General features: G+C 44.3%; 1 protein-coding gene and 1 pseudogene across 1 annotated transcript in view; one reads left to right on the forward strand and one right to left on the reverse strand.

The window, feature by feature from the left end:
• Nucleotides 1–23,103, forward strand: part of PLA2G15 (phospholipase A2 group XV) — a 42,677-nt gene extending 19,574 nt beyond the window's left edge. The window contains exons 2-6 of the mRNA XM_043987800.1: nt 2,566–2,722; nt 13,100–13,218; nt 16,226–16,324; nt 16,796–17,020; nt 19,428–23,103. Coding sequence (XP_043843735.1) covers nt 2,566–2,722; nt 13,100–13,218; nt 16,226–16,324; nt 16,796–17,020; nt 19,428–19,939 — 1,112 coding nt within the window. The 3' untranslated portion in view covers nt 19,940–23,103. The remainder of the gene's footprint in view (nt 1–2,565; nt 2,723–13,099; nt 13,219–16,225; nt 16,325–16,795; nt 17,021–19,427) is intronic.
• On the reverse strand, nt 21,394–26,277 carry LOC122739454 (annotated as a pseudogene).
• Nucleotides 26,278–27,830: the final 1,553 nt, after the last annotated feature.

Here is a 27,830-nt window from a genome sequence, read left to right on the forward strand (position 1 = left end):
TTTTTAAAGCAGTCTTGTTTATACCTGGCTGCCCATTTCCAGACATATTTAGAAGTAAAGACATCAGGCAAACTAACCATTACAGACACAGGTCTGACAAGTACATTGTGTATGCTGCATGGGCACCCTTTTTAAGGAACTCTAAGTATTCCTTTGTTGTTCTTTCCAGCAACATTGTTGTGTATCTTGTTTTCAGTCAACCTTGATTTGTGTCTTCTGTGTGCCAGGCAGTGTGCTATAAGGGCCAGGGTTACAAAAAAGGCAAAAGACAGTCCCAGCCCTCAGGGAGCTCCCTCTATAATGGGGGAGGCTACCCAGAGAAGGCACTGGCATCCTGTAGAAGGTGGGATTTTAGCTGGGATTAAAGGAAGCCGGGGAGGTCAGGAGCCACTCTGCATTTGTCAATCGAGGCCCTCTTTACATAAATTTCATGGACCCGACATTTGTAGCTTAGCAGCCATCGAGAAAACACATGACAAAGCTGTAATTCAGTAATACTTTTAAATAACTTGGCATTTTGTTAATTGGCAAAATCTAGACACATTTGAAAATGGCCATTACACACGCGGGGATCATTATTCAGTCTATAGAAGGTATATTTGCTCATCATATTGAGTCATCCTGTATATTTTGTTGGTTTTTGATAAAGATTAAAATTGCAGTGATTGGTGCGTGTGGGTTGGAGGAGGCGGTGCAATAATGGAACTGCCAGCCTGAATGATATCTTAGCTCCCTTCCAGTTTTAATTTCCGTCATACTCTAAGTGAGCTTTTCCTAAGAGATTTTTATCTACCAGCTTCTCCATTACTCTTAGCCTTAAGTGTTTGAAATTAAGAGCTTGAGTATTTTGCATTAGTGAAATGCTTTGCTTGGTTTGGACTTTCAAATGTATTCTCATCCTTTAAAATTGCCTGGCCCAGGGGGAAGAAGCAGGAGATGAGGGCTTGGCACCTGCAAAGAAAGCAAATCCAGGCTATCTCTTGCCTGACAGTCTCTCTCTCTCTCTTTTTTTTTTTTTTTTGGTGAGGCAATTGGGATTAAATGACTTGCCCAGGGCCACACAGCTAGAAAGTGTCAAGTGTCTGAGATCAGATTTGAACTCAGATCCTCCTGAATCCAGGGCCACTGCTCTATCCACCGCACCACCTAGCTGCCCCATGACAGTCTCTTAGCATCAAATCCGGAGCTGGCTGTATATGGAGTACAGTTATTATTCTGACATTGGGCGATAGGGAGAAAGGTGATTTTTTTTGGTACAACTTGGGAGTAAACAATTTATTTCTAGGAAAAGTGACTCTTCCCAGAGGTATTGGGCTCTGCACTAGTAGAGAAGGAAAGAACTTGGCATGGGTGCCAACCTTGGGAAAACCCTGGAGACCCCAGTTGTATTTGTCAAAATTGGGCTTGGACTATAATTAAGTTGGGCTTTTGTTTCCCTCTGCTGTCTCTTGGGATTCTAGGAGACGTTGAAGAAGGCTTAGGAAGGGGATCACTGCTTTTTTCTTGCTCTCTATTCTCAGCATGGTATAGTAGAACACCAGGCCAGGAGTCAGACTACCTGGGGTCCATCTCAGATCTGCCCCTTTAAGTTGTTGTTTCAGACAAGTTCATAGAAAGAAACCTTCAGGGGAAGTCCCCAGCCACTGAGAGGCCAAGTATATTTTCCCGGATCACCATCTAGCCAGTGTGGGTGCTAGGCAAGGCTGGGCCATCAGCGGCGGTGCTGTTGGATTTGGAATTCTGGCCTCTTGCCCATGGTTTTAGCTAGTCTTCGCCAACCCGTTGTCCCACTTAGCAGAGAGCATCTCTTGGAAGGAAAGATCGAGGTGGCTGCTGTTTCTAGAGTAAACCAGATCATTCCGCATCTGCAACCTTCTTGGCAGGAATAGGAAATGTGGAAACAGTGATCCTACAGGAAACCAGCACAGGTGAACAGGGGATTAGCAGGAGGATTCCTGCCAGTCACTCGCAGTAGCACTTGGCCTTTTTGCCGGTTTCACAAACTGCACGTGCTGATCCATCCTAAATGGAGTCTGACAGCTGCTGCCCCCCATCTCTGATCTTGGGCTAGGCCTTGCTTTCGTCATCTACCAAACAAGAGTTGGGCTACATAAGATCTAAGGTATTCCTGTAAGTACTCATGTTCTGTGATCTTTGTTTATGAAGGTCTGTTAGACCGTATTTTTTCATGGTGAGGACATTAGATTTGGCGTCAGAGGGACCTAGGCTCACATCTTGCCTCTGTGAGCTGTGTCCTTACCTAAGTCACTTTTCCTCTCTGAACCTCAGTTTTTCCTTGTATTTAAAATGAGAGGAGGATCTATCACAGCCAAGTCTTGATCCCAGTGTCTACTGCTGCCTTGGGTTTTGTGCCATTACACGGCCATGACAAGCTTGACTTGGGAGGAGAGTTTAGTCAATCAGGACCTACCTCCCCAAACGACAGAGGGAATTTCAGTAATTCTAGCCTATGATCCCATTGGCCAGTGTCCTAATGGTCCTTGATTCCTGGAACCAATCTCCTGTTACTGGGCATCTCACACTGTGCCTTTTTCTTTCTTGCAGTACCTGGTGACTTGGGAAACCAGCTGGAAGCTAAGCTAGACAAACCCACAGTAGTCCATTACCTTTGCTCCAAGAAGACGGACAGCTATTTTACCCTCTGGTTGAATTTAGAGCTGCTCCTTCCTCTCATCATCGACTGTTGGATTGATAACATCAGGTGGGCTTCATTCAAATCCATGGCTGGCACAGCAGACAGGCCAATTACTTCAGGAGTCAACCCCCTAACTCTATGAAGGAAACCTCTTCCAAGGCTCTTCCTAGACTTTTGCCAATCTCATTAGAGCAAGCAAAGGTGGGGGCAGGGTGGCTCCAGATGGGGACCATGGGCAACTTGATCTGAGCTCCCTCCCTTCCTCTTTCCTTTCCTCTCTTCTTGCCTGCCCTCCCTCCTCCCCCCCCCCCCTTTTGGATTTTGGCTTTGGGAATTTTTTTCTCTTTTCCTTTTTCCTATCCTGAATTTAACCAATACCAAGTAAGGTGAACATTTCCATATTCAAAGCAGAGCAAAAAATTTGGACCATCCATAAATTGACATTGGTTTTCAAATTGTCATTCTGTGGGCCTCAGTTTTTTTTGTTTGTTTTTTGTTTTTTTTTGGTGAGGCAATTGGGGTTAAGTGACTTGCCCAGGGTCACACAGCTAGTAAGTGTCAAGTGTCTGAGGTTGGATTTGAACTCAGGTACTCCTGAATCCAGGGCCGGTGCTTTATCCACTGCGCCACCTAGCCGCCCCTACCACCTAGCCGCCCCACGGGCCTCAGTTTCTTATAGAATAGTGTCCTCTAAAGGGATTTAGTTTTGTTGGATGTAAACGTGCTCATCCACCCCCACTTTGGCCCCACCTCACAGTGGGAGGTGGGGGACAGGACTGATTCCCGTCTTGAGTTTGGGAAAACCAGGAAACGGGTTCCCTTTCTCAGAGCCAGTAATCAAGATGGGAAGCGATCTTCAGGCTCCATCCCGCCATCCCACCAGACTGGGGTGCCTCTCCTTAGTTGAGTTCTGAATTTGTTTAGCGAATGCTGAGAGGTGGGAATGTCGACTTCCCTAGGGAGCTCCTGCACAGAAGTCCCCAGTGGAATATCTCATTTTGGAAGTGGTGGTGCTATCTGATGCAATCCTTAGTCTCCGGAGGCAAAGTTACACACTAAGCCTCCTCTTTATTCAGTACAAGTGCGTGAGGGAGAAAATGGTGCTGGCTTTGCCTGTAAGGAGCTTAGATTAATAGGGAAGAAGGAGATGTGCACAGGTTCACATACTCGGGACTTAAAGCTGCCTTTCTGTCTGATGCTAGAGAGAGCCATTGGGGGTTTATCAGATAAACTTAGATTCTAGTGGTCTAGTTGAAGGACTAAAAATATTGCCTTAGTCTTTTCCTTCCCTTCCTGTCAAACGTTGTGTCTGCAGAGGATAACACAGGCCTGAGAACACATTTCTGCACAGGCTTTGCTTACTGATTATCGCCATGGGGCCGTGGACCTGACCTCGCTATGTTGCCATATGGGCAGCTTTAAAAAAAACTTTTAGCCCCATTGGCTCATTGTTGGGTTCTTGCTGATGGGAATTAAATTGTAATGAGTTCTAAGCCACTTTCAGGAATAATAATACTTCTATTTCATGGCCTTTTTAAAAGACAGTGGTAATTTTGTGTTCTAAGGTCCCTTCTACCGCAACAATCTATGTTCTATATGGATGGTCTTTCCAGCCCTTCAACCATATGGCTTCTGTTGCAGCCAAAGGGAAGGAGAATGCCTAGAACTTAGTGGAGAACCAAATTCTAGTCACATTGGCTGTATAGTAATAGGCAAGTCACTTAGTAACCCATCTGATTCCCAATTGGGAAAAATATTCGAACTGTGAGTGTCAGAGTTTCTGTAGCCTTTCTTTAATAAGGAGAAAAAAAAAAGGCAATCGGGGTTCAGTGGCTTGCCCAGGGTCACACAGCCAGTAAGTGTCTGAGGCCACATTTGAACTTACGTCCTCTTGACTTCAGGGCCAGTGCTCCGTCCACTGTGCCACCTAGCTGGCCCTCTATAGCCTTTCAAATGGAACCTTTTCATGATAGTGGACCAAGATCATAAGAGTTTATGTCTTTCATCAGGAACAAGGAATATCTTCTTAGTTAGCTTTGGATCTGAGCTCACTATAACATGAAGTTTAAGGACAAGAGGCATTCTCCTCACCCTCATCCTATAACTACTCCTTTCTCCTTTACACATCCAGCATGGATGGTGTTAACTTATTTTCCAGTTCTGTAATTCTGCCAAAATGCAGCATTCACCTCTGGGACTCACACACCCGCAGCCCAGACTAATGAGGTTTCTCCTTGATGGCCATCGGTTTGGGTTACAACTCATTCTCAGCAAAAACTCAGGGCCACAAGGCATTTGTCAAGACCTGATATTTTGTTGGAATGTTGGAGTTTTTCCCAGTACTCTGCCGGGATGAGTTCCAACAACTATTGTCCTTTGTCTAGGTTGAACCCTTCCCACCAGGGGTGGAAATGGTTCTTGTGGCCTTGTATGGAAGGTGATAAAGAGCCTATGTTGGATTAGGGCAATTTCCTAAGCATCCCTGAGAGGTCTTAATAACAATAGCGAGACAAAAGAAAGCCTGAATGAATGGTGAGTTAATTTGTCTGTAAATGAGGGTATAGCCCTTCCAGGTCTGTGGTCCTAGGAATTGATAAAACCTTAAATAATGACTGACATCTTCATTTGACTTTGTGAAGTAGGTATGGTAGATATTAGAATCATCAACTCACAGAGCTGGAAATGACTTTGGAAATAATAGACCTCAGTTCATTTATTTTACAGATGAGAAATTGGGACCCATGGAATGGAAGTAACTTGCTCTAGGTCATAGAAAATTAGTGGCAGAGACAGGGAATATTGTGTTAGAAACCCAAGTCCTGGCAGGAGCAGCAGCAGCAGCTGAGTTGCTCCTTGCAGGGGAGGTCTTCAGATGGAGATGGAAAAGAGGGGCAAGGGGAATCTGTGGGGCATGGCATGAGCCAATGCACAGAAGTGGCAGCAGGGAACAGAGAACAGTTTTGCTGGAATGTCAAGTTGGAAGGGTGGGTTGCATTCCTAGGGCCTTCTCAGAAGCATTCTACTTGTCCAGGAGAGCCATGTTCAATGGCAGAGGTGGTTTGTAGGTGGTGGGTCTCCTCATTGTGGCATTTGATTTTTATACTAGTTGCAGTTCCTTAAGGAAATGCTGATTGCTGCTTTTTTTTTTTTTTAATCCATTTCCCATTTTTCAGCACAGTGTAGATGCTTGGTGGCTTCTCATAACCTTTCACTTTTATTTTTTCTGCTTTGGTATTGGTTTTCATCTTTGTTCTAACAAGTCAGTGATCAGTTTACATTTAGAGATGGCCAACAGGTAAGTTAATTTTATAGACAGCTTAAATCCTGGATTTATGCCACTGTCACTGAAAAAGAGGGCCTTGAGACGGAGGCCCATTTTGTGTTGTTTTTGGTTTTTCTTGGATTTCTGTGGCAAAAAGAATCATGAGGCACAGGCAGCCCACTTCACTCTCTGCATCCATTCCATTCCATTCACTTTCGAATTATTTCATTATATTATACTGGGCTGTATGGGGTGTTCAGGAGAACCAGCACCTCGGGTGTGAGGGCTTGTCTGGCTCTTTTCAGAGCTGCTCATCTACCTTTGGTGTCTTCCTCTCACCCAGCTCTCACCTGTGTCTCCAGTAAGCTGTAGCTTGTACAGTGGCCACACCCCAGTAAACCAACTGGCTTCAGCAAATGGGCTAAACCAGGTTGAGGGTAACCAACAAGCTTCAGACTTGTGGGTAGGGGGATATCTACCCCAGGCATGTGAAGACTTTCCCTGGTGGAATGAGAGGATGAGAACAGTTTGTTCCAATGGCCACGAAAGACATCCGTCGTTAAAGATGCATCCTGGGCCATTACCAGTGGTCTTGACTTTTGTCCTGGCACTGGAGTTCAGTGACTCAGGAAACAGTCTGGATGAGAAAGTGAGGCTGCAATTCGGCCTCACTTAAAACCAGTTTATGCACAGGTTAATAAGTCACTCATGATGTCATTGGTCCTCTTCAACAAAGGACAAACAGCAATATTATACTAAATTAATTTATCATAAGTTATTCAGCCATTCTCCAAATGTTGCAGGCCTACATTGTTTCCACTTCTTAGCTGTAACAAAATGTACTGTCATAAATATTTTAGTATATATGGATTCTATGATATCAGGGGTATAAGTATAGTAATGGCATTGTTAGATCAGAGATATGTCCAGTTTAGTGACTTCTTGAGTATTATAGAGGCCAAATTGAATATGGGGAGAGTTAATTGGGTGGCTCACCATATTATTGGGGTTCAGAAAATAATGAGGGATCTCTAGGTCCAAAGTTTCCTCCCTTCCAAACAGCTTTTTTTTAGTTATTTCTCCCAGGCCAATAAGAAAGGAGATTAACAGCCTCTTTTTTTTTTTTTTTTTTTTTTTGCTGCATGGCAATGAGGGTTAAGTGACTTGGCCCAGGGTCACACAGTTAGTAAGTGTCAAGTGTCTGAGGCTGGATTTGAACTCAGGTCCTCCTGAATTCAGGGCCGGTGCTTTATCCACTTCTCTACCTAGCTGCCCCCAACAGCCTCTTTTCTACAAACAAATCAGGTTTTATTAATGGGAATAAAATATATAACAAAGGTGAAGTAAATAAAGCCAGTGACAAGGGAATAGGGGAAGAGAAAAATGGATAAGCTCCCTGGCTCTAGCAAAGACTGACTCAGTGCTAAAACTTGCTTCCAGCTCAGCTAATTTGAAGAGCTGGCCTCGTTTCTATTAACTCACCACCTAGGGTCCATAGTTTCAGCTGTGCAGCCCCTTTCCAGTCAGCTCTTGAAAGCTCACCAACAGGAAAGAGCACTCCTCTCAGCTAGTGTTCTCTTTTCTACCTTTTCTCTCCCTCCCCCAAAAGGGTGGTCCTTCAAGCTGCAAGGCTGAGATTGGTCCCCCTGTTGAAGTCAGCAGTATACGTCACTCAGGACTGGCCAGGTGTGGCCTATATCTAATCATCCCAATAGGTACTTAGTTGGTTTCTCAAACAATACTAAATCAGGTGGGACCCCTGGGCATCTGCCAAATTCCATTATTTTATCACACTATAGTTATTTTTTTTAATCATAAAAGTATTTTATTATTTTCTAGCTACATGTAGAGATAGTTTTCAACATTTGTTTTATAAGATTTCTAGTTCCAAGTTTTTCCCCCTCCCTCCTCCTTCCCCAAGACAACAAGCAATCTGATATAGGTTATATATGTACAATCACATTAAACATATTTCTGCATTAATCATGCTGTGAAAGAAGAATCAGAGCAAAAGGGAAAAACCTCAAAAAAGAAAACCAAAAAAAAGTAGAAATAGTATGGTTCAATCTGTATCTAGATTCCACAGTTTTTTCTGGATTTGGCGAGCATTTTCCATCATGAGTCCTTTGGAACTATCTTGGACCATTGTATTGCTGAGAAGAGTCAAGTCTATCACAGTTGATCATCACACAATATTGTTGATACTGTGTACAATGTTCTCCTGGTTCTGCTCATCTCTTGAGTATAGTTCTATATTGGTGTCCACAATGATTAGGCCAATTCATTGCTCCTCAGCAGTTCATTAGTGTACTTCTTCAACTAATTGCTACATTCCTTTAGTATCATTTTTGCCAACATGTGTGAGATGGAATCTGTTATTCAAATTGCATTTCTGTTAGTATTAATAATTATTTGTAATTAGTATTATAATTAGTAACTAGTCATTTGGAACATTTTTCACATGGTTGTTGATAGCTTGGATTTTTTTCTTCAGAACAGTCTGTTCATATTCTTTGACCATTCATCTATTGGGAATTAACTCTTGTGCTTGTGGGGTTTTTTGGTTTCCTTTTTTAAAATCAGTTTTTATTGATACCTTTTGTTTTTATTTTACATTACCATAGTTTCCCTTAGTATCCTTTCCCTTTACCTTCCCAGAGAACCATCCCATGTAACAAATAGTATTTTTTAAAGACAAAAGAATGTAAGAAAAAAAATCAGCCTAACCAGTTAATTAATATATTGAAAAAGTCCTAAAATGTGTACAGTGTACACATACAAGAGCCATACTTGTATTTGATAATTTTGCCACATTCATTTTTGATTGTTTTGTGGTTGTTCTTCCATTTATTTTTGTGGTTGCTATGTATATTGTTTTTTTGGCTCTGCTTACTTTGTTCTGCGTCAGTTCATATTTTTCTGTTGAGCTGAAAGTGAGTTTGGGGATTGTATAGGCCTCTGATAGAGAGTTAGGGAGATTATCCATTTTCCTCTTTCCCTATTCCCTTGCCATTGGCTTAATTAATTTCACCTTTGCTGTGTATTTTATTCCCATTAATAAAATCCAATTTGTTTGTGGAAAAGAGGCTGTCGATCCCCTTTCTTATTGGCCTGGGAGAAATAACTTAAAAAGGCAGTTCAGAGGGGAGGAAACTTGGGACCTAGAGATCCCTCATTATTTTCTGAACCCCAGTATTACGGTGAGCCACCCAATTAACTCTCCCAATATTGAATTTGGCCCCTAAACTGTGCTTCTCTGTATTAATTACATTCACTATTTCTTATAGCAAAGTAATATTCCATTATGTTCATGTACCATAATTTCTTTACTATTCACCAGTTAACAGGTGTTTATTTTTGCTTCCAGTTTTTTGCTTTCCCTAAAAAGTGCTACTACAAATATTTTGATGTATATGGGAACTTTCTTCTTATCAGTGACTTCCTTGGGATTTTAAATCTAGTAGTAGAATCTCTGGGTCAAAGGATGTGGGCATTTGAGTTACTTTATTTGTATAATTCCAAATTGCTTTGTGGAATGGTTGTACCATTTCAGTTCCACCAACAATTTATCAGTGTGCCTGTCTTCCCACAACTTCTAGCATTGATTATTGTCATCTTTTGTCCTCGTTGCCAATTTGCAAAGGGCACGAGGTGAAATGTATTTATATATTATATAATATTAACATATTATAATTTACTTTCTTTTAATCAGAAAATTTTGCTGCAAAGATCCCCCCTCCCCCATTTAACTGTTTTCCTTTTAATTTTAAATGATTTTGTTTGTACACTTAAAAAAAATCTCCTGTCATCTCTTTTGATCCTGGTTTGGTCAAGAACTCTTTCTTCCTCATCCATAGCCATCCAGCTCTTCTGATTTCTATATATAATCTGACCTTTTCTATCTAGGCCACATATTCATTTAGAGGCTCATAGAATTTAAAACCAGAAGGAAGGAGCCTTAGAATGTAGTCCCCTCCTCTAAAAAGTCCAGGCTTCCAGAGGAAGATGGTGAGAAGCAGAAATAAGAACTGAAACCAGTTCTTACACCCAGTACCTTCTTTGCACATTCATGTCCCATGTTCTCCCTGCCATGAGTCTTGGTTCCTGCAGTTTCTTTTGGGCTAATACTTCCTTTTGAGCAGTCTCCTTCTGACTTAGGAGCAATTGGTTCCTTTTCAGTGTTATCTCAAGTATAGCAATGGGGAACTTGTTGATTTGGTTTTGTTTGTAAAAAAAAAAAACAAACAACAACAACAAACTTTTCAACTTTGTGTAATCAAAATGACCTATTTTACCTCTCATAAAACCTCTCTGTCTCTTGTTTGTCATGAACTCTTTTTCTCTCCATAGAGCTGATGGGCAATTTCTTCAATGAGCCACATCTTTCCTTATATCACCCTTTATGTCTAAATTATGTACTCATTTTGAGCTTATCTTGGTATGTGGTGTGAGATATCATTCTGTGTCCAGTTTCTGCCAGACTGCTTTCCAGTTTTCTCAAAGTTCTTGCTGGTATCTTTGGGTTTATTAAACAGTAGAGCAGTATGCTCATTTACATCTGTATGTTCTGCATATCTGTAAATTCTGTATAATCTCTTCTACTGACCAACCTCTCTATTTCTTACCTGGTACCAAATCTGGATGATTACAGCTTTGTAGTGTCATTTGAGATCTGGTACTACTATTCCCATTTTCTTCCCATTCTTTCCCCATCAATTCTTTTGATATCCTTGATCTTGTGTCCCTACAGATGATTTTTTTTTTGGTTATCTTTTTCTAGCTCTATAAAATCAACTTAGGTAGTATTGTCATTTTTATTATATATTGGTTCAGCCTACCTATGAGCAATTAATATTTCTCTAATTATTTAGATCTCTCTTTATTTGTGGGAAGTGTTTTATAATTGTATTCTTACTGTAAAAAATTATTAACTATAGTCTAGTCTGAAAAAATTATATAACTGTACTTATATGAAAAATTATAATTGGGCCGTTAGTCCCACTAGAGTTGCCATTCAAATGTAAGAATATTTTAACTGGCATGGGGGGACTAATCTATTTGGGGACTAACATGGAGGCTGTTGACTGGCTGGTTATCTGATTGCTATTAATTTAATACGGGCCGTTTATAAAGTTCTACCACACTTGCTCCTCCCAAATTGATAAGCAAAAGATTAAGAAGCCTCTTCCATTTTAACAGCAGAGGGTTTATTTATGAGATACAATTTAAAATTAAGAATACAGGGAAATAAAATGTACAACCTGACTGCTTTCCGGCACGTCTCTTTCCACCTGCTGCTCCTGGAACTTTTTTAGCCTCCTCCTGTGTACCAACGGACCTTCTTCTAGCGTTGCCCTCACTGAAAAGCCCCCCTGCTCCATACTCTTTCTCTGGAGTCCTTCTCTTGTCCGCCCCCTTTCTCTATCCTCCAGAGCCCCTGTCTGTCTCTGCCTTCCCCCTTTTTATTAACTTCCTTTCTTCTAACTCCAATCCCCTTGCTTCACTCTTTAACTTCTCTCTCACTACCATAGCCTCAGTCTCCTTGGCGAACCCCCTTTCTGTACTGTTGTGATGAACCCCTAAGCACTTCTTCTCTTACCGCTCTTTGTACCGTCTCCTTCTGTTCTCTTAATCTTCTGGCCTCCTTAACTGTCTTCTCTCCTGTATATATGTTCCTTCTCTCCCCTCAAACTTCCTGCTCTCTGCACCCCTGCACGCCAAGTTAATCCAGCAGCTGAGCTAGTGCTGTGGCCTGGCGGGGGGGGGCTCAAGGGGCCGTGCCCCCTGCTGTGCACCTGGGACCTCTGCATGAGGTGCACTAGAGGCTGGCTTGCATGAGCCTGAGATCTCTGGGGTAGATCCCCCCAGGGCAGAGGGAGCTGGGGCTTTTTTCCCCAGCCATCTGACCTGGCATCCCACAAAGCCCATGGGGCTTTTTGGCTCAGCTGAAGCGGAGTGAGAGGGGCACTAGCCCCTCTTACCCAGAAAAAACCCCTGAGGGCCTAAGGCTTTTTAATCTCAGCCCAAAGGCAGGGTCCCTAAATCAAAATAAATTCCCACACTACCTTCCCTTTTTTTTTTTAACTGTAGTCTATACTAGTAAGTACTAGTCTATACTTGTCTGTACTAGTAAGAGTTGCCTCTACTTCATTTAGCTTCATTCATTTTTTTTTTTTTAGCTTCATTCACTTTTTAACTCTTTGCAGTATGGCTCCTGGCCTTATCAACCAACCCCAAACTGCTTTCTCCAAAATTAGCGATGATCTCCTAATTGCCAGATCCAGTGGCCTTTTCTCAATTCTCATTTTTCTTGACTTTTTTGATACTATTGACCACCCTCTCCTTTAGCCACTTCCAGGGGGAAGGGCACAGAGATGGGTGTCTCTGGGACATCTTTCTTTCTTTTTTTTTTTTAAATTTTGTGAGGCAATTGGGGTTAAGTGACTTGCCTAGGGTCACACAGCCAGTAAGTGTTAACTGTCTGAGACTGGATTTGAACTCAGGTACTCCTGACTCCAGGACCAGTGCTCTATCCACTGCGCCATCTAGCTTCCCCTGGGATATCTTTCTTGATATTTTCTCCTGGAATTATTTGAATTGCCACAGCATATTTACATTGGGCTGAACCTAGTTACCACATTTTGACATCATCATAGCTTCAGATTGTGTGGATTCAAATACTTGAGATCACTTCAGAAGCATCATTTGCTGTAGTGGTTCCTGACTGTATTTCTCCTCCTGTATTTATCTCCTATGTTCTTTTTTGGAGGGGGGGCAGTGAGGGTTAAGTGACTTGCCCAGGGTCACACAGCTAGTAAGTGTCAAGTGTCTGAGGCCAGATTTGAACTTAGGTCCTTCTGAATCCAGGGCCAGTGCTTTATCCACTGTGCCACCTAGCTGCCCCTCTTTGTTCTTTGAGGGTAGGGACCGGACCCTATTGGGTTTTGTCTGTATCCCTAGTGGTGTTCAATAACTGCTTCTTGATGGATTGAAGTATAGAACCTTGAGGTGACACATCCCACTATGTAAGTTCTGCTCTGTGTGTTGCTAAGCATCTCAATTATGACAGGATTAGGGAATGGATGTTGAAAGCCTCCCCATTATGTTCCCTGCTTGTTGCAGTATTGTTGGGCCCTTTCTGATAGTTAAATATGCATCTCTTGTTTTGACTTTTCCAACAGGTTGATATATAATAGAACCACTAAGACCACCCATTCCCCAGATGGCGTAGATGTGAAGGTTCCTGGCTTTGGAGACACCTTTTCTGTGGAATACCTCGATCCTAACAAAGCTTCTGTTGGTAGGTAGTATCCTGTCCCCCTGGTACTTCCCTCCCGATTTTCCCAAGTATGTACATAGAAACTGCTCGTGGTTTTTTTTTTTTCTTTTCTTTTTCTTATAAGGACAAGATTGGTGGGATTAAAGCCCACATTTCTGTAGTTTACAGAGCATTTACTCATTCATTCTCATGGGCTCTCCAAGGTAGGAGGGCCAACTATTATTGTCCCTGGTTTCTAGATGAGAAAACTGAGGCTGATTTGCCCAAGGTCATAGTTAATAAGTAACAATAGTTTAGATTCGAACTCTGGTCTTCCAGCACCATGCCAAGGCCTTTCCCTTTATAATACCATATTAGTGTGTACCTTAATAAATCTCAAGTCGTAGATTTGAATTTAACTTCTCAGAGGCTGTTTCCCTATATGACAATGGTGGTGGTAATAATAATAATTATTATTATTATTATTGCACTGCCTACCAGAATAAGGTAGCTGTGGGAAAACTCAAAGATACCTATAAAATAAAGCTGAGTTGTGGTTTGGGGGTTTGGTTGTCCTGTAGTCAACAAGCCTGACTTTATAAGGCATTGTTTTAGTTTGTGGCAGACATATGGTCTCAACCCTGAAGTCTTTAGGGAAGCCAGTCATAAATGTCTGCAAAGATTGAATGCTAGCACGGGTGTAACTTGGGTGATAGGTGAGGATTGCTAAGATATAGGTCCTGAGTTCTCTCAAGAATGGAGCCAGGAAGAGATTGGCATGGTTCAGAGTAGTCTGGGAAGATAGGGAAGCGAAGGTGACAAGCCTTAAGGAGCGAGCAAGATAAAGCCAATTTTCTGTCCCGCCTCGGATTAGAAGTATGACCTTCCTGCCTCCTGGCAGAGGGGCAGGGGCACTGGATTGCGAATCCCAGGCTTGGGTTGAATGCCAGCCTGGCGGCTCACTTGTTGTGTGACCCTGTTTTTGCCTTTCTTTGTATCCCCAGCTCTCAGTATCTCCCTGATACAAAGGAAACGCTTAATAAAATGCCTCTCAGGGGGCTGACCTTTGGTAGTTTCTTCATCTTTAAAAGGAGGGGCTTGAACTAGATAATTGAGATCCGCGTGCTGAATCCTGTCATCTTATAAACTCTGGGATCTCTGACCTTCCTGAAATAGGATGCGTTGAGATCTTAGGATCAAAGCATTGATTACAAGCTGGAAGAAAGCTTAAGAGAACATTTCTTCTATCTCTTCTTTACTTCTGTATCACCCCACCCCACCCCCCCTTTTTTTTTTTTGTGAGGCAATTAGAGTTAAGTGACTTGGTCCAGGGTCACACAGCTAGTATGTGTCAAGTGTCTGAGTCCAGATTTGAACTCAGGTCCTCCTGACTCCAGGGCCGGTGCTTTATCCACTGTGCCACCTAGCTGCCCTAGCTTCCCCCTTTTTTTTAAAATGAAGGGGAGGGGCAGCTAGGTGGCACAGTGGATAAAGCACCGGCCCTGGAGTCAGGAGGACCTGAGTTCAAATCTGGTCTCAGACACTTGACACTTACTAGCTGTGTGACCTTGGGCAAGTCACTTAACCCTCATTGCCCTGCAAAAACAAAACAACAAAAAATGAAGGTGAGTCCAAAAAGAAAAAGAAAAATGAAGGGGAGACTCAGAGAAGGGAAATCAGCAATGGAAGCGAGATGCAGGCATATTCCTCTGTCTCCCAATCCAGTGCTGTTACAGGCTGCGGCCTAGGAAGGTTTCCTAGTTACCTGGGAACTGTTGATGGAAGGGGGAAGATCTAGAGTCAGAGATCTTGGCGCTGCCTCATGGGTGACCTTGGGCAAATTACTTTAAGATCGTCTCATCTATAAAATGAAGGTTTGGACTAGCTGGCTCCTTCCTTGCCCTCAATCTGTGAGCTGCCTGTTTCCTAGAAGATGCTGTGGTTTTTTGAGAAATACTGTGGGCCTTGCCTCTGGAATAAAAGTCAATTGATGTTTTGCTGGTGTCATGTGATTTCCACACACCAGATTCAGAGCTGATGATGTGTTGTTGTGAAAGGGAAAGATTTTTTTTTCCCTGCCTTAAGGCAGTTTCTTTAAAGTAATTCTTAAGTGTTGATCACTGGAAGTGGTGACTTCTCAAAACAAAACTTTATTTTGAAAAATGGAAAATCAGAGTGTGAGAAGGGTGCCCTGAGCGAAGAAGCTAGGTGGGTCCTTATCCAGTCATCTAGGCCAACTCCTGAAGCTTGGACTGGTTGTGGGTCACAGCTAGTTAGGAGAACTAGGTGGAGAAGAGGGGGGAAGAGGACTGGGCTTAACAGCTGAGAATCTGGATTCTCATCTCCTCGCTCTCCCACCAACTGTCTGTGGGTTCTTGGGCAGATCGTTTCCTCTTTAATAGGATGTGGTTAGGTTAGAATACCTTTAAGCTTTAAGTCTCATGCCAAGGTTCCCTGACTCCTTAGTCTGGGGCTCTTCCCATTGTGCCACCCCCCCTCTCCAGCTGGCTTTGGGATTGGGTGATAAGGCAGTGTGTGTGGGTGATTAGGTGAAATTCGGAACAGAACCATCTTTGACTCAATTCTGTATCATGATTTCTAACGTGATTTTCTTGTTACTTTTGGGACTTTCTGTGGTTAATTCTAATTATTGGGTGTCTTTTGTAGAATGTGGCAGCCAATCTCCTCTGACATGCTTTCGTGGCACAGGAAGGGATTGTGGTGGGCCACACATTGATGTGCTTATGCCAGCTCTGTGAGGTTTCGGTGCTATAGTCTTGCAGAATCATAAATCCAGAGTTGGAAGGTTCCTCTGGCATCATCTGTGTAGGCCGTCCTCCTCATTCCATAGACGCGGAAAGTGCCATGTTGCCTGCTTCCCCTCCCAGGGCGACGGCTGTTCTATCAAATGAGTGTAGTCAGCACTCTCATGTTCTCAGGCATCAATTCAAGTTCCTAGTTGGCCTGTGACTGTGAGTCGTGTGGCAGAATTGAGGTGGTCCCAGGAGCCACTCGCTGGTCATTTCTATGCCATGTCTGTCATCCACAGGAGCGTATTTCTTCACTCTGGTGGAGAGCCTTGTGGGCTGGGGTTACCGCCGAGGAGAAGATGTCCGAGGAGCTCCCTATGACTGGCGAAAAGCCCCAAGTAAGTGCTACTGACTTTGAATGGGTGACATTTGCCCAAGGTTTGTGTGTGACAGAAGAGGACCGTGTCCCTAGAATACGGGCAGTGTGTTGTCACTAAGGAGATGGTCTACAATCCCCTGGTACACTCTGTCTTATGTTTGTTAAAGGGATCAAGGCTCTCACAGGGAAAACTATAAGTTGTCCCCTCAGTAAATTTAATTTGTCTTTCTCCTGACTTCTGTTACACACACACACACACACACACACACACACACACACACACACACACACACACACGCACGCACGCACGCACGCACCCCCACCCCTCCCACCCCCCGCCCTGAAACACAGTCCCCTCCCTGTCCTCTCTCATTTTGTCCAGGCCCTCAGATCTCCAGCGGATACCTCAAGTTTTCATCTTCTTTTTTTTGGGGTGGAGATTTTTCTCCTCTTGTTTCTCTAACTGCACCTGCCCCACTTTCTCTCACAGATGAAAATAGAGACTATTTCCGTGACCTCCGCAAGATGATTGAGGGCATGTATGAGCAGTACGGAGGCCCCATCGTCCTCGTCGCCCATAGCATGGGCAACATGTATATGCTTTACTTCCTCAACCAGCAGTCTCAGGACTGGAAAGACAAGTATATCCATTCCTTGGTGGCGCTGGGTGCTCCCTGGGGAGGAGTGGCCAAGACTCTTCGAGTCCTAGCTTCGGGTAGGTTCCTACTGAGAAGAGGTGGAGTGTGGGATGGAGGTGGTTTGGGGGTCCTGCTGTGAAAGGGAAATCAAAGCTGAGGTGAGAGGAAAACCACGTTCCCCTTGTCCCTTCTCTGTAGCATCAGAGCACTAGGGTCTTGCTGCCTTCTCCTCCAAACTGTGTATATAGTGACTAAGCCTGAGAGTCTGTCAGGACACTTGGCCCATGTTGAGGTATCAGCTCTCTTCTTTACGGACACTTCCTGGTTGTCTTTTGGAAGTGAGCTCTTGTCCTCCATCAGGATCCTCCTGGACTTCCTGCCACAGCAGCCAGCAAGGGGCTTCTTCCTTGGGAGGAGGGTGCCGTGTGACTGGGGGGCTGGCCATTCGCAGGTGGTGTCTGCGGCCTGGTTGGCTCTTTGCCTTCCCTCCCTCGTATCAGGGTAACCGATTCAACTAGAAACGGCTGCCATGATGTTTATGATGGGAGGGATAGGAGGGAGGAAAGAGGGGACGGAGAGGGAGGGAGGGAAGGAGGATAAGAGATCGAAGAAGGGAGAGAGAGGAGGGAGGGAAGGAGGAAGCGAGGGGAGGGGGAGGGGGGGAAGGAGAGAGCGTTTTCAGCATTTCCAAAGTGAAGTGTCATTCTCTCTTAGCTCCAGCAGTGTTCGGGTGTGACTTGATCAGGACAGAAACTTTTCCTGATCCCCTGGATCCTTTTAATTGTAGCCTAGAATGGCGTTTGTGTTGATGACGCCATGGGCCAAGCCAAGGACGTGTTAGTGAGCTTATGGTTCACCGAAGCTGTGGTCCTTTAGAGGAAGGAAGCGTAGTAGAAAGCTTGGATTCGGTCCCAGTAGTTTAGGGTTATAGTTGGGTCACTTGCCCTGTCTAAGCTCTAGTTTCCTCATCTATAATGGGGAGATAATACCAGTATTCCCTCACACTGCCAGGCTCCAGTTAGATAAAGCTTGGCATGGTAGAGTTCAGGAAGACTGGATTCAAATCCTGCCTTAGACACTTGGTAGCTGAGTGAGCCTCAGTTCCTCCTGTTAGATGAAGGGGTCCCTAAGGGCCCTTCCCACTCTAAACAGCCATTACTGCGATGCCTGTAGGGTTCTGGGCAAATTTTAAAGCACCATGTCCCTGTCACTTCTGTCGTTGGCCCTGCCCTGGACAGAAAGTCACACCTCCAGTTAGTGATTTCCACTTGCTCTTATTGCTCCAGGGACCCCAGGGCTCATCTTCAGAATTAAAGAATGTACCAAAGGCCCTGTGGAGACCAGTCCTCTGGTCTGACCCCGTCTCGTTTCGTTTTGGGGCAAAGGAGTAATTTGCACAGGTTTATGAGCTGGTGGGCCAGAGCTCGCACTGGGATTCTGGGTCTGGTGCTCTGGCCACTGGCCTTCTCCTCCAGGAATACTAGCCCATGTGGGTCTACTCCAGTGAGGCTCCTTGGTTGGTCCTGTACTCAGGGAGAGCAGGGAATATAAAGCACGGACGGCCACAGTTTGTCTTGCCAGGTTCCTGGAGTGGGAACGCATCCTCTGAAGTAAGAATCTCCCAGACCGGTGGCATTTTTCCCCTCCATGTTTATGTCCCACATCTCCCAGGAAGCCCCTCTGGGAATAGTTGTCAGAGCTGTCCACACGCCTCAGTGTCTTGGTCTTTAAATGAGGGCGTTGCCAAAGGCTCTGTGGGCCCTTGGGTGCTTTTCCTTTCCTCCTGCTGGGCATTTGTTCAGGAAGGATGCTCTTTGCGGTTCTTCCTGAACTTGTGTTCCGTTAGACAATCCTTACGTTGTTGGGCTATTGTGCATCAGCAGTGTGATGGAAGGGTTGTTTGGGTCTCAGAGCTAGATGGGGTTTGGCAACAATTCACCACCCCACGCACTGTCTTCCTTGTCATTGAAATAAGTAGAAGTGAGAAGACCTCTAAGGTCCAGAAGCTATGAAAACATAAACTCAGCACTCCCTTGGCCTCTGCCTTGAATCTGCAGTGACACCTGGTGGCTTTCCATGTCACGTGGCTTGTGGATGGAGAGAGGCAGAGAGCGTTCAGTTATTTTCTCCCTTGAGCCAGACTCTTTTTGGGTCTCAGTGCAGTCGTGCGGGATCTTGCCCTGTGCCTGAACTGGCACTGCAGTGAGAGGTCTCATAGGGGTGGCTAAGTCAGAGTGGTCAAAGGCCAAAGACAACAACCCTCTCTGACCGTTCCCTGTAAGGGAGAAGGACTCCTTTAGCGCAGACTCTGTCTCCCCTCTTGGCCAATCTGGATGAGTCAGTGGGTGTTGACTGACCCGCCAGCACATTCCTGGGTCTTCTTAGTGAGCCTCATTGTGGCTAGAAAGGCTGCTCAGTGGGTGGGAAGAAGAGTCAGGGGCCAAGCCAGAAGTGAATAACCAAAGCCTTTACCCTATACTACAGGAGACAACAACAGAATTCCTGTCATCAGCCCTCTGAAAATCAGGGAGCAGCAGAGATCTGCTGTGTCGACCAGCTGGCTGCTCCCCTACAATTATACTTGGTCCTCAGAGAAGGTCTTTGTGAGAACCCCCAAAGCCAACTACACCCTGCGGGACTACGAGAAGTTCTATAAGGACATCGGCTTTGAGGACGGCTGGTTCATAAGACAAGACACAGAGCCCTTGGTCTATCTGATGACACCTCCCGGAGTGCGGCTTCATTGCCTCTATGGGACTGGCGTCCAGACCCCAGATTCTTTCTATTATGAAAGCTTTCCTGACCGAGACCCCAAGATCTTCTATGGCGATGGGGACGGCACAGTGAACTTAGAGAGCTCCCTGCAGTGCCAGAAGTGGGTGAGCCAGCAGAAGCAGGAGGTGACCCTGCTGGAGCTTAAGGGAAATGAACACATTCAGATGCTCTCAGATAGCACAGCTCTTGCCTACTTGAAAAACGTTCTCTTTGGTTTGTGATGCTGCGTCCCAACAGCCTCCACACTCCATCACCCTGGATGCCTTCCCTTCCAACCCAATGAGGGGGGAAAATGCTGCTTCACTATCTTGAAGGTGTTTGTTTTCAATTTAATTTTTACTTTTCAAATCAAAATTTGGAACTGGGCCTCCCCCTGCAGGCCATGATTTATTTTACCATTTTGATGTGAACGAGGTCTCAGCTCTGTATCAGTGATTGGATATATTCTCTTTCCTGGCCTTGCCGTCCCATTCGGCCGGCTTTTGGGCCAAATGCCCACAGAGAGCTTGTTGATTTCTCTAAAGGGAACAAGTCTGATTATACTGGTGAGCTGTTTGTCGAGTGGAGCTGAAGAGATTGGTCTTGGAGATCACTAGAAAGGTTTCACACACATCTTTTCTGACTTGCCTTTTGGGTTCTAGTTTCATTTTGAATTCTCAGAAATCGAAAGAAGACCTTGTGTTGGGCAGAGCCTGAGTTTGACACAGTCTAGCTGTTGACTCAGCTGACCCTAATTCAAGAGAAGAGAGAGATCCAGTCCCACACTCCCAGAATGTTTGCAGATCATCCTTGTGTTACTGGTGCTGCCACAACTCCAGGCCTCTCTATCGAGAGGGAGAGGGAAGGAGGGAGGGAGGGATACCCATCCTGCCAAAACTAGTCTCCAGCTCTTGGCCAGGAGTCCTTAAGACACGGGACGCCCTAGACTCTTACCCATTCAAGGCTGGCTTCTTTACTTTAGTTACAATAATGCTGACTCCTTCAGAGCCTCCCTTCCTTTCCTGCCCCCTCTTGCCACACTTTTGGATTGGATAAAGCAGCCATCTGGTCTGTTCTTCCAGTCCTGTGTGCACGTGGCTTCCGTCTTTGCTTTTGGCCCAGCCTTCACAGATGCCCTGTGCCCTCTAGTCTGCCCTTTCCTCGAGGGGTAAGTGGAAGGTCTGTTTGCTGCTGTGGCATTTTATGCACCCTAGACTTTGGTGTGGGATTTTTTTTAATCCCCCTTTCCTTCTGTTTTTAAAGGCTGTATTAACTGTGTGTTACTGCCAGACTATTTTCTCAGCACAATGGAAGAGAGGTCCGTAGCCCTCCTTCAACTTCACACAGTGTAGTTTTTAACAACTTCTCTGGGAAGCATCCCGTCCCCTGGTGCTATTGTTTTATAGATTGGGGATCAAGGGAAAGAGTTTTATGTTCATACCAAAGCAGTTAAATATCCATGTACATTTCTCTGAGTCTTTCTGGGCAGGGCATAGTCAGATCCCTGCTTTATTCCCTCTGCTCTTTACTATATAAGGGGTCCTTCCAACATGGCTGGAAAGAGAGGATTCCAGTTGCTAGGTGAGCTTTCCGGGCCTTGCATTTCTGGGCTGTGGTGGCATTTGTACCGGAGCCTCCTCCTCTTCTTCCTCACTGCATGGGTCTTATGCAGACTGTATGGATTTCAGCCTCACCGTCAGGTTTCTGACTCTTGAGCCAAGTAACCAAACTGCTTGCATTGCCCATGGGCACTGGTGACTCTCCCCCATCGCCCACGCCCGTAGGACCCTGCTCTGTCTGTGTACTTTAATCGTTTGGCCTGTGTGGTGAGAACTCCCGTTGGGATCTCAGTCTCCGGGCTGTCCCTGGACCCCAGGCATAGGATCAAGGCAGAAACCGATGCTTGTCATCCGGTTTGGTCAAGGGTTCAAGGGCCAGCTGGGCCCAGAAAGCACCCTTCCTTAGTGATCTAGGACTCATGTTTACTTCCTAAAAAGGGAATTCCCAGTTCAGCTTACAAACAGCATCAGGTTTTTCCACAGTAATTAATTTCCATTAATTTCCTTTAAGCTGGATCTTTTGAAAGAGAGGGCGGGGGCAGTGGTGGTTTTATGATGAACAACCTGTCATGTGCTTTATGTGCACATTTGTAAACATAATTTTCAGTCCCCAGATTGATATAATGTGATTAGCCCAGGAGGGAGCTGACAGATGAAGGCAGGGTCAAGGCTTCTGCTTATAGCCCTGTTTGTGCTCCCTTGGAAGGAATCAAGGGCTTCAAGGAGATAAGAGCTAGGAATTTAAAGCTTCTAGCTTCTGAAAAATGCATGGTGGCTCAGCCCCTTCCCTGGTGTGCATCTCCTATAACTTGCTCTTCAGCCTAACCTTTGGCCTCCTTCAGATTGCCAGCATTTCCAACCTAGAGCCTGTTCCAAGTATTTGGATTGACTTGTCAGGAGCAGATGATTTCAGACCCTCCTAACCTGGTGTGACCTCTAGGTGCTGCCTGACTCCATGGGTCATTAAGAACCTAAAGACCCATGGTTTGGTTGGTAACTCACAAGGGCCATCACCAAGAGCCTGAGTGCTTCCTGGGCAGCAGGAGAATGGATGGCGTGCCACCCTTTGTAATCCCCGTGTGGGCAGTGCAGGGGATTTTTCAGATCTCTGCTCATTTGGACAAGTCAGTTGTTTTTCTACAAGCTACGATCTAGAATCACAGTGCACATCATGTTTTTGAAGTAAATGTTGCAACATTTTCAAAAAGAGGACATGAAATCATGACCACTGGGCTAGAGTTGAAGTAAAAAGAAGCTGCCCGCTCCATCACAAACAGATTAGGTTTATGTTTCTGTTGGTTGAGTTCCCCACCCCTCAAGGAAAGAAAATGCAACTTTCTTAAAAACAAAAACAAAGTAAAAAACCCCAACCCTACAAAAGACAGTTTTTGAGGACCAAATGTATTCTCTGACAATAAGATTAAAGAAGAAATGTCCAACTCTCATCCTGAGAAGACTAATAATACAACTGCTGGGAAGAGACCCTGTAGGAAACAGTGCCTGCCATTGGCTGTGACCTCAGATACTGCAGTCAGTGATGGCCCCCGGATGGAGTGGGGCCAGGGCTTACAAGGACCCAGAGGATGCCCTGGAGTAAAGCCAGGGTCTGCTCCAAAAAAAATCAGGGAATGTTTTGCCAGGACTTTGCTGCTCTATATTTTAACAGTATTTTATATGGAATCTATTGGATTTTATTGTATATCATATGCTATATGTGTGTGAGTGTGTGTGTGCGCACGCGCTAATGTGCATACATCTTTTGGTCGGAGTGATGTCACTGGGAAATTTTGCACATGTGTACTTCGAGACACTTAATGTATAATAATAAAAGGAAATCTGAAAATGCAGTGCATCTCTTGGTCAAATTCAGATCTGCCTTGAGTGCTTATTACATGTAGTTCCAGTGCTGGGCACTTACAAGGGGGCAGACGAAGAGATCATCATGAAGTATGTCACATTAACCACAGGGATGTCAGATCAGGGAGGGGTGGAGGGGATCTGACTCCGTCTGCTAATAGTCTATTAGCACATGATCATCACAGATTAATCTGATGAGTTAATTGTTGGAAAAGAAAAGAAGAACCTGTCCCTGTGAGGCCAGGGTGCAGGCCAGGGAGGCTTCAGTGGAGAGGACACTGGCTGGGGAATGGTGGGGAATGATTAGGATCGAGCTGAAAACAAAGTCCCTCAACTTGGGAGTATGTTGCTGGCAGACCTTGTTTCCTTTCCATCACCACTCCATCATGATGCAGTACAAAGAATCAGCCCTGGTAACAACAAATAGTCGGAGGCAAGCAAAACACATTTCCCCCTCTGTCTGCTCCTGGTACCTTTGCTCACATTACATTATGCCATAGCAGTCAGTCAATAAACATTAAACACCTACTATGTGTCAGGTACTGTGCTAAACCCTGGGGGCACAGAAAAAAAGGTAAAAGACAGTCCCTTAGGAGGAAGCTAGGTGGTGCAGTAGATAAAGCACCAGTCCTGAATTCAGGAAGACCTGAGTTCAAATGCGGCCTCAGACACTTGACACTAGCTGTATGACCCTGGACAAGTCACTTAACCCCCACTGCCCCGAAAAAATATATAAAAGATAGTCCCTTGTTCACAATCCAATGGGAGAGACAACATGCAAATAACTACAAACAAGTCATATATAGGATTAATAGGAACTAATCAAGAGGGAAGGCTCTAGAATTTAAGAGGGGTTGGGAAAGGATTCCTATGGATGGGTTTTTAGGCCAGGGAAAGGAGGAGGTGGAGATAAGGGAGAGTAATCCAGGCCTGGAGGGCACAGCCATTGAGAATGCTTGGAGTTTGGAGGTGGAAGAACAGCATAGCTGAATGGAAGAGTATGCGGGAGGGTATTAGGTTTCAGAAAACTTGAAAGGTAGGGGCTGGCAGAAGGAGGCTTAGTGATGAAGGGCTTTTGAGGATTTTCTCTTTGATCTGGAAGTGATAGCCACTGGAGTTTGTTGAGAACATCAGTGATATAGTGAGACTTATAGTGATATATATACATACATCCTCTCTTGGGCCCAACTCCAGTACCACTTCTTCCAGGAAGCAAGACACCCTAGGCCCCAACTAAATCCTGAGTTTTCCCTAATAAAATCTGTCCATACTTGGCCTGGTTCTCTCCGTTTCTTTTTTCTTTTTTTTGGCGGGGCAATGATGGTTAAGTTTCTTGCCCAGGGTCACACAGCTAGTAAGTGTCAAGTGTCTGAGGCTGGATTTGAACTCTGGTCCTGAATCCAGGGCCGGTGCTTTATCCACTGTGCCATCTAGCTGCCCCCTCTCCATTATTCTTACCACACTCTGTATCAGTCGTGCCCAAACAACTCACCCTATTAAATTCCTTGAAACTGATAATGGTACACTATAAACTTCTGTCTACTTCCTGTACAGAAGATAGAAGCAAGGTCTGATAATGAGATAAATATGAGAGTCCTATGGTCCAGCCAGTATAGTGTAAGGAATACTAAAGCTCAGAATGGACTGCTGGTAAGAAGCTAAGGGCAGCCAGCAGGTTGTATTTTAAAAGCTATATATGGGGGAAAACTATCAAAGTACAGGGTCTTTGCTGCTTGAGGTCAAAGGGATGATAATCAACAAAGGCAGATGACCTTATACATTGTAAATGACCACAAAATGATTTAAGAGATTGGTGACTAATCCAAGTAATGTGATAATGAGAGCTCCTAACCACCCTTAATGAAATCAAGACAGCCTGGAGCAGATGAACTACATCCCTGAGCATGTGTCACTACTGGGCCACCTTCAGTGATGTTTGAAAGATCATGGAAAAGAGGAGAGGTGAACCACAAGATTAGAGAAGTTCACATTAGCACAAATTTCATAAAAAGGAAAGAGGATGGAACCTGAAAATTATAGACCAGTAAGCTGGACTTTGATTTCCGGGAAAATTCTAGAACAGATCATTTAGAGATGGTTGACAAACACCTGGAGGCTACTGGGTGGTGCAGTGGATAGACCTGGGCTGGCAGTTAGAAAGATCTGAATTTAAAACCAACCCTTAGGGGCAGCTAGATAGCACAGTGGTAAAGTACCGGCCCTGGATTCAGGAGTACCTGAGTTCAAATCCGGCCTCAGACACTTGACACTTACTAGCTGTGTGACCCTGGGCAAGTCACTTAACCCTCATTGCCCTACAAAAAAACAAAAAACAAACAAAAAAAACCCAACCCTTAGACATTAGCTCTGTGACTCCATGAAAGCTACAATTATTTCCTTATTGGTAAAATGGGGATAATAATAGCACCTCTCTCCCTCCCAGGGTTGTTGTAAGGATAAAACTGGATAATGTTTTGCTTTGCAAACTACTTAAAAGTTCTATATAAACAACAGCTATTAGAGAAGCTTATTTTATTTTCCCCCAATTACAACTGAATGTTTTAACTCTTCTCAGCAATACAATGATCCAAGACAATTCCAAAGGACTCATGATGACAAATGCTATCCACCTCCAGAGAAAGAATTGATGGCGTCTGAATGCAGATTGATTTTTTCTATTTTTCACTTTTTTTTTCATTTTTTGGGGGGGGATGGAGATCTGTTTTCTTTTTTTTTTTTTTTAAGTCTAATAAGTTTATTTTTTAAAATGTACACAAAAATTTCGAACCATTTCGTGCATCTTCAGCAGCTGGAGCATCTCCACCCTTGGTGTTCCTAGTATATATCATTTGTGCTCTGTGTTTGGAAACCAGCTTAATCAGACCTTTACTAAGCAGTTCTTGGAGGGCTGCCCGGGCTAGAGAACCCCGAATCTTCAGTCTTTCTGAGACCACTGCAGGGGTAATAAGTTTATAGCTGGGGACCTCCTTGCAGAGTTTGTCATATGTTGCTTTGTCAAATAGAACCAGATTGTTGAGCTTGTCTCGCACTTTTCCCTTGGATCACTTCTTCTTCTTAGCTTTGCCCCCAGACTTGTTCATGGGGTCCTTGTCCTTCTTGGCCGACTTGCCGGCATCTTTCTTCTTCTTGTCCTTGGGTGGCATGGTGAGGCTCCAGGAACTCCTGCTGCTGCCACCTCCAAGGTAAGATGTCAGACAGAAAGGATCTGTTTTCTTTCACAACATGACTAGTATGGAAATATGTTTTTCATGATTTCACATGTTCCAAAGGTTTGTCATGCCGGGGTGGGAGTGGGGATAAGCTCCCACTCTCTATACAATGCTCCAATGGCGTGCATCTCAAATAGCCTCTGACAACCGAAGCCCAGCTCCTGGCCTTCTCGTGGCGGAACTGTTTCCAGTAACAGGAGAAGGGGCGAAGGCGAGTCACTGGCGCCTTAAAACCAGTCGCTTCGGGCAGGTGGGGCTAGTCAGCCTTGGCAGGCAACCCACCTAGGGGAAGGAACCCTGATTTTAAACCTCCACTGCCTTGTGGTTATACCCATATATGGGGAAGGCTTCGGGAGTTAACCCTGAGGAAAAATCAGGAGTCGGAGTCCCTTAGGCAGTTGGATGTTGGACATCACATCCCTCTGGCAACTCCTGCGGGGGCACTGGTGCCAAACTGTATTGGCTCTGCCTCTCCTTTGGATCCACCAGTGTTGCAGAGAGGGAAGACCTACTGCATGGGCAGCAGCTTGTTTTCCATATTGATCTGCCCAGGCCAGCGCCCTGGAGAGGACACTCCAGCTGTACAGCCACACTGTGGCCTGTGGCTCTTCAAGGTGCTGATCCATGGTTGTTTGAGACTGGCGGAAGCCTACTAACCTATATCAAATTGCTCACTGTCTCAGGGAGGGGGTGGGGTGAGAGGAAGGAATAGAACTTGGAACTCAATTTTAAAAAATGAATTAAAAATAGTTTTTACATGTAATTGGGGAAAAAGAAAAGATTTTTAAAAAATAAAATTTTGATTTTAAGTTCCAAATTCTATCCTTTCCACCTCCTCCCCAAGCACTAGAGTATGCAAGCAATATGATATATATAAATATATATATATATACACATATATATGTGTGTGTATATAGTCATGCAAAACATACCTTTCCTTTTTTGAAAGGATCATTAAACCAGAAGATGAAGGAAATGTTGGCAATAATTTGCCTGAGTTTTATTTTTTTTAAATAGTATTTCATTTTTTCCCAGTTACATGTAAAGGCATTTTTAACATTCATTTTTAAAATAAAACTTTGAGTTCCAAATTTTCTCTCTCCCTCACCTCCCTTCTCCCTAAGATAGTAAGCAGTTTTATGTAGATTATATATGTGGGCAATTATATAAAACATTTCCATATTAGTCACATTGTGAAAGAAGAGACAAAACAAAATGGGAAAACTATACAAAAAATTAAGTGAAAATAGTATGCTCTGATCTGCATGCAGACTCCATCAGTTCTTTCTCTGGATGTGGATAGCATTTTCCATCATAAGTCTTGGAATTGTCTTGGTTCATTATATTGCTGAGAAGAAATAAGTCAATCATAGTTGATCATTGCATAATATTTCTGTTACTGTGTACAATGTTCTCATTCTGCTCACTTCACTTTGCATTAGTTCATATAAATTCTTCCAGGTTTTTCTGAAATCTTATAGAAAAAT

The sequence above is a fragment of the Dromiciops gliroides genome, chromosome 2, assembly GCF_019393635.1.
Source record: "Dromiciops gliroides isolate mDroGli1 chromosome 2, mDroGli1.pri, whole genome shotgun sequence".
Classification (NCBI taxonomy): Eukaryota; Metazoa; Chordata; class Mammalia; order Microbiotheria; family Microbiotheriidae; genus Dromiciops; species Dromiciops gliroides.